Here is a 5,631-nt window from a genome sequence, read left to right as displayed (position 1 = left end):
GACGGCCGCGTGGTGACCGCCATGCCATGTGTCCTCGGGGTGTCACTACAGACTCATCCCCGCTGGCGTGTGAAAACAGGCATTTGCAGCTACAAACACTCACTGCGTGAACCAAACTCGCTCCCGGAGACACAGACAGACAGACGGGTGCAGTTCGAGTAGGTTGGGCCTCACACCTGCTGTCCTGCCCCAGGGGCTGGGCTGCTCAGTGGCAGGCAGGTTGAGCCTCACGCCCAGGGATAGTTTGAATCCTGTGTTTTGGACGAGCTGAGGATAGAAGAACCCAGGTGTCCTGGCTCGTATCTCCCACACTCAGAGCAGTAGCTGAGTCCACCGACTCCCTCTCTTGTGCTCAGGCTGCTCTTGCATCACCCTGTGGCTGGGTGCCCCAGGCGTTTGGCAGGGTTAACGGTTCTCTTTGTCCTGTTTCCCGCAGGGGGACAAGGAGGCTGAGCTGGGCCTGCCCTTCTCTCCGCTCTGTGATCGCAAGTCCACGCTGGTGGCCCAGTCCCAGATCGGTGAGTCGCTGCCTCCCCCCACACACCTGCCCTGATACACTTGGTGACTTGCCTGCCCGTTGGGCCAGGCCATGTCCTCGTGTCTGTGCATGCAGCCCTGCCGGCTCAGGGGCACGTGGCCCAGTGGGGCTCTGGGTGCATCGCACTCTAATGCCGCCTCCCTCTGCCTCCGCAGGTTTCATTGATTTCATTGTGGAGCCCACTTTCTCGGTGCTGACGGACGTGGCGGAGAAGATCGTCCTCCCGCTGGTGGAGGAAGACTCCAAGTCTAAGTCCTCCTCCAGCCAGCAGAGCAGGTGAGCGCAGTATGGGAGGCTCACAGCAGCTAGAAAGCTCAGGGGAGTGTTACTAGCACTGATGCCCTTGTAATTTTCCAACATGCTCAGGAATGCAGGGGTCGTATCACTATCCCTACATTGCAGGTGGGGAAATTGAGGCCTGACGCAGGGAAGGGACTCAGAGCAAGCATATAGGAGATTTGGGATTGGAACCCAGGAATCCTGGCTCCCAGGCTGCACACTCGATACATAGGCCCAGTCCAGTCCATACCTCTTGTGCCGTTTGCCCCATGGGGGAGTTTGCCCTAAGGGAAGTGCCAGTGCTGTGTTCACCTCTGACTGCAGAGATCCTCAGGGCAGGGCAGGGCAAGCTGCAAGTCCTGGTCGAAGTCTGGTCAGTGGGGGCTGCCTAGGCACGTCACTGATTCCCTCCAGCCAGCGCCACTGAGTTCTGGGGTGTCACTGGCTGGGCGGCTCCAGGCCTCCTGGCACAGGGGAGCTGTTGGTGCCTTGTGTTGCCTCAGTCCCCCCTCCAAGAGGTGGTTACACTACTGGGGGCCTGGGGCCTGGATCTCATGGGCAGAACCCAGAGCCCTAGGGCCAGGTTGTCCCAGCAGCTCTTATTGTTCTGGGGGGAGGGGAATTCTTCATTGTGCTCAAGGATGGGAAGTGGGGAAGGGAGGATCCCAATTGTTTTCAGTGGGAGCGGGGGGGACAAAGTAGAGCTGGCATGAAAACAAGAATTTCATGGTGTGAAAACTGTCCAAGTTTCGGCATTTGGTTTAGTTCCACACTGGGACAGAACCGAGACCGTGACAAAAACCCAGAGAAAAAGTGAGAGAGATGCATCCCAAAGTACCCAGTGGGCTGGGTGCTGACTAAGGCTGGAGAGACACAGGGTCCAGGTCCTGCTTAGCCCAATTCAGAGCAGGGATGTGAGCCTGGGTATCCCACAGCCCAAGGATCAGGAAAACCTCTGCTTGTGTCTCTGTTGTTCTGGCTGCAGGATGGTCATTCAGCCTAGAGGCATTTATCTTAATTAAGTGTTTCCGAGATGCTCGGAGGGAATGTCTGCAGGGCTGGGCCAGCTCCTCACTCAGGCAGTGCTGTGGGCCATGTGGGCCTGTGTCCTCTGACCCTGCCCTCAGGGGCACTCCCTGTCCAGAAACAGAATTAGACTGAAACAGTAGCCAGGCTAGTAAAGTGAGGCAGCCCCCGATGCTGTCCAGAGGGGCCACGCGCCCCTGTAGGCTGGTGCTGCTGTGTGATCCCCTGTGCCTCGAGAGCCAGCAGAGCACAGAAGAATGCCTGCCAGACTGGACAGCAGGACGCCTGGGTTCTGGTCCCATCTCTGCCACAGGTTCATGATGCGGCTGTAGGTAAATCAGGCCTCCCAATCCCTCGGTTTCCCCATGTGTAAAATGCTGACACTACTAGCAAGGGTGAATGAGCCTGATTCTCCTCTTGCTCCATAGTTTAAGGCCAGAATGGACCATCAGCTCATTGAACCTGGCCTCCTCTCCAGCACGGGCCATTGATTATCACTCAGCCACCCCTATGTTGAGCTCAATGACTTTAGTCACACCAATGCATTTCAGGCCTCAGAGAGCTAAGCTGTTGTGGGCACAGGCAGAGAAGAGGAGAGGCCGAGGTGCTGCCAATGCCCAAGGCCCCTGCCAGGGCAGGAATTGATTAGGTAGGATCTGCCCAGATGATCCCAGCAAGCGATCCTTGCTGCATGCTGCAGAGGAAGGCGAACCCCTGCCCCCAAGGTCACTGCCAATCTGACCTGGAGGGAAATTCCTTCCTGTCCCCAAATCTGGCCACAAGCGTGACCCTGAGCATGTGAGCAAGACCCATTAGCCAGCATCTGGACAGAGGAGTCCCAGCTCCAGGACCAGCTCAGAGCAATGGGCCACTTACCCCAGTGGAACTTCATCGACCTCAGTGACGTTACCCACGTCCAGCCCCTAGTGTGCTGACTAGCCCTAGTATCCCCATGAGCCCTGTATGTTCCCCCGGGCATCCTTCCCCACCTCCCAGAGAGTCCCTTGCATGCAGTCCAACATGGCCATGAAAGGAAAGATGCTGGAAGCTTTGGGATCTGCCTGAAGCTCTGGCAGTACCGTCAGCTGGTCCTTATGCAAATGAGACGCTAATCTCTCTGCTCCAGATAAGACTTCGAAGAGTCTCCTGAGAACAGACCCCCACTCCCCCACCCCCCACCTCAGAGCAGCAGGAATATGTAAAACAACCACCACGGAGACTTCCCCAGACTGCCAATAAAGTGCTGGTTCAGCCTGAGTTTGGGCTGCAGCTCCAGCCCAAGCTGCCCCTGCCATGCTGTAAAGGCAGGTTCCCAGCTGCGCTGCCTGCCCGAGTCCCTGCTGGGCCCTGCAGGAGTTACAGGCCATGATTTTTCTCTATGGGAACAAAGCGGAATTTCAAGGTGTTACTTCCAAAGGCCTTTATCTCCGCAAGGCTCTGGGGAGGTGGGGAGCAGGGCAGGCGTGGCCTTGGGCAAAGTCAGGCTCTGTGTAAACGGCTCCTTTTTGTAGCTGGGAGTCACGGCCCAACTTCAGAGCTTCACAGCTGCTCTGTATGCACCTGCCAGCTTCTCTGCAGTGTGAGAGCCGAAGGCCAGGGCCCAGCTGGGACCCTGCCGATGGCTCCAGGCTGCAGTGCCTGAGCCTCACAGACATGAATTAACGGAGCCTCACCATTAGCTTGTTCATTGTTAGCACCATTTCACCAGGGGAGATGGAGGGTCAGACTGAGCCAATGAGCCCAAGGGCAGAAGGCCTGATCCAGAGTAGTTCCATTGACTTGAATGCATTTCGGATCAGTCCCCAAACAAGTAAGTGGCAGAACTGGGGATAGAACCCAGGAGTCCTGACTCAGCCACCCCTGCTCTAACTCACTAGAGTCCACTCCGCTCCCAGAGTGGGGGATAGAACCCAGGAGGCCTTAGCCACAAGACTTATCAAGTGACCAAAGACCATGAGGTTTGTCGTGCTGGTGGCAGGTGCCCCTGTAGACATGTGGTGCCCGAACACAAACAGCATGAAGGGATAATTGAGCCGGGACAAGTTTTGCATGACATTCACGTGGTTGTGTTTGCCAGTGCAGACCCCATAGCCACATGCAAATGTCACGCCCCTGGGGTGTTGCTGGGAAAGGTTTGCCTGGGAAAGGTTCCCAGCTGCCTCATGTGTGATCTGTGCTCGCCCCCTGCTGGTCTTGTGCATAACAGCATCGGCCGAGGATGGAACAGGTCTGAGGGGAGTCAGTGGGGAGCGCCGAAGGAGGACGGAGCAGTCAGAGGGAGCAGGGGGTCCAACAGAACTCAGTGCTGCCCCTTCACTTGGTCAGCGCCAGCAGAGCCTCCCTATTGGCAGCTGTTCCTGTCCTCAAGCCGGCAGCATTACTGCTCCCCATGCTCCTGCCACTGGATGGCAATCTCACTTCACACCTCACGGAGCAGGCGTTCCCAGGAAGCAGTGGGCTCTCAGTGTGAGGGACTGGGAGCTGCGAGGCAGGGGTCAGGGGGTCTCGTCTCAGCTCTGCCCGTCTGTGAACACTGGGCAGGTCACTTCACCTCCTAGGCTTCAGTTTTTCGTCTGTGCCAGGAGGGCAATGCTGATGCCGTGGGGTGCCCAGGGAGCAGGTGCATCCAGGGTTATTTGTTACTCCAGCTGAGGGGCTGATTTGCCGAGCTGTTGGGTGAAGGCAGCTCCCAGCTGAGGAGATCAAGCCCTCAGTGTCCTCGCCCCAGCCCAGTCCTGACTGCTGGGGCTCCCTGCCGTGCCTCCCAGCCTTGGTGTGGTTCCCACACTACACTGCGCTGCCCCCTCTGGTTTCCCTGCAGTTCCCAATGGAAGCAGCTGCCCCTGGACGAGCATTCAGAGCTGGGCGACATCAACGCTGACATCACCAGCTTCCGCTCCACATGGACCAAGTACATCCAGGAGAACAAGCAGAAGTGGAAGGAGCGAGCAGCCAGCGGTACGTACTGCCCAGGACCTGGGGCCCTTTGAGGAGAATCCCTCCCCCCCCATATCTGAGAAACTCTCAGGGTGATCTCACTGTGACACCCCCCCCCCCCCGCCCCCCCGAACCAAGCATCCCCCCCCGCCGGTCCCAGCGAGGGGCAGTGGTGGCACAGGAGGAAGGGCCCAGCTGTGTGAACCTCGCCCCTGCACTGGGGGGGTGAGGTGCTTGTGGCTGTGGCAGCATAGCCCATGGGGCTGAGGGTTGCAGGTGCTCCTGGGAGCAGGGCAGATGGGGGCCAGCGGAAGCTGTTCATCTAATTCCAAAACCAAACCAACGCAGGGAAGTGGAGTGAGGTGGAGAAAGGCCAGATACTCCAGCCCACGCAGGATGCACGGCGGCCGAACGGCAACCCCCTGGTGGTTGGGTCTGCGGCCCTGCATGAGACAAGTTGGCAGGTCTCAGCTCAGTCCGCATGCCTGCCTATTACAGGTGGCGTGAAGCAGCTCCCTCATGGCACCCTGCAGCGAGAGCATGGAGCCAATGGGCCACATTCACTAGCTCCATCCTGAGCCCGGTCTCATGAGCAAGCCCCAGTGCCCCACATGCCCTGTCTCCCCAGGGATCACTAACCAGACATCCATTGATGAGCTGTCACCGTGCGAGGAGGAGCCACATGTGCCCGAAAACCAGCACAATCAGAACGGCGATGTGGAATAGCACAGTCTGCGAGGGAGAGAGGTGAGCACCGGTCACCATGAACCCGGAGTCAGTGCAGCCTGGCGCTGTGCCCTGGCACGGTCACCACGAACCCGGAGTCAGTGCGGCCTGGCGCTGTGCCCTGG

At 58.4% G+C, this 5,631-nt stretch overlaps 1 protein-coding gene across 3 annotated transcripts in view; it reads left to right on the top strand.

The window, feature by feature from the left end:
- The window catches only part of PDE1B (phosphodiesterase 1B), a 133,485-nt gene that overhangs the window by 124,776 nt on the left and 3,078 nt on the right, over positions 1 to 5,631 (top strand). For all 3 annotated transcript variants that reach the window (XM_026661369.1, XM_026661367.1, XM_026661368.1), the window contains exons 11-14: positions 437 to 518; positions 694 to 814; positions 4,665 to 4,801; positions 5,409 to 5,527. In XM_026661369.1, the coding sequence (XP_026517154.1) occupies positions 437 to 518; positions 694 to 814; positions 4,665 to 4,801; positions 5,409 to 5,506 (438 nt within the window). In that variant the 3' untranslated portion in view covers positions 5,507 to 5,527. The remainder of the gene's footprint in view (positions 1 to 436; positions 519 to 693; positions 815 to 4,664; positions 4,802 to 5,408; positions 5,528 to 5,631) is intronic.

The sequence above is a fragment of the Terrapene carolina genome, unplaced genomic scaffold (genome assembly GCF_002925995.2).
Source record: "Terrapene carolina triunguis isolate 2854851 unplaced genomic scaffold, T_m_triunguis-2.0 Scaffold1054, whole genome shotgun sequence".
Classification (NCBI taxonomy): domain Eukaryota; kingdom Metazoa; phylum Chordata; order Testudines; family Emydidae; genus Terrapene; species Terrapene triunguis.
Note: the sequence above shows the minus strand (reverse complement) of the source record. Positions and strands in the feature narration are given on the sequence as shown.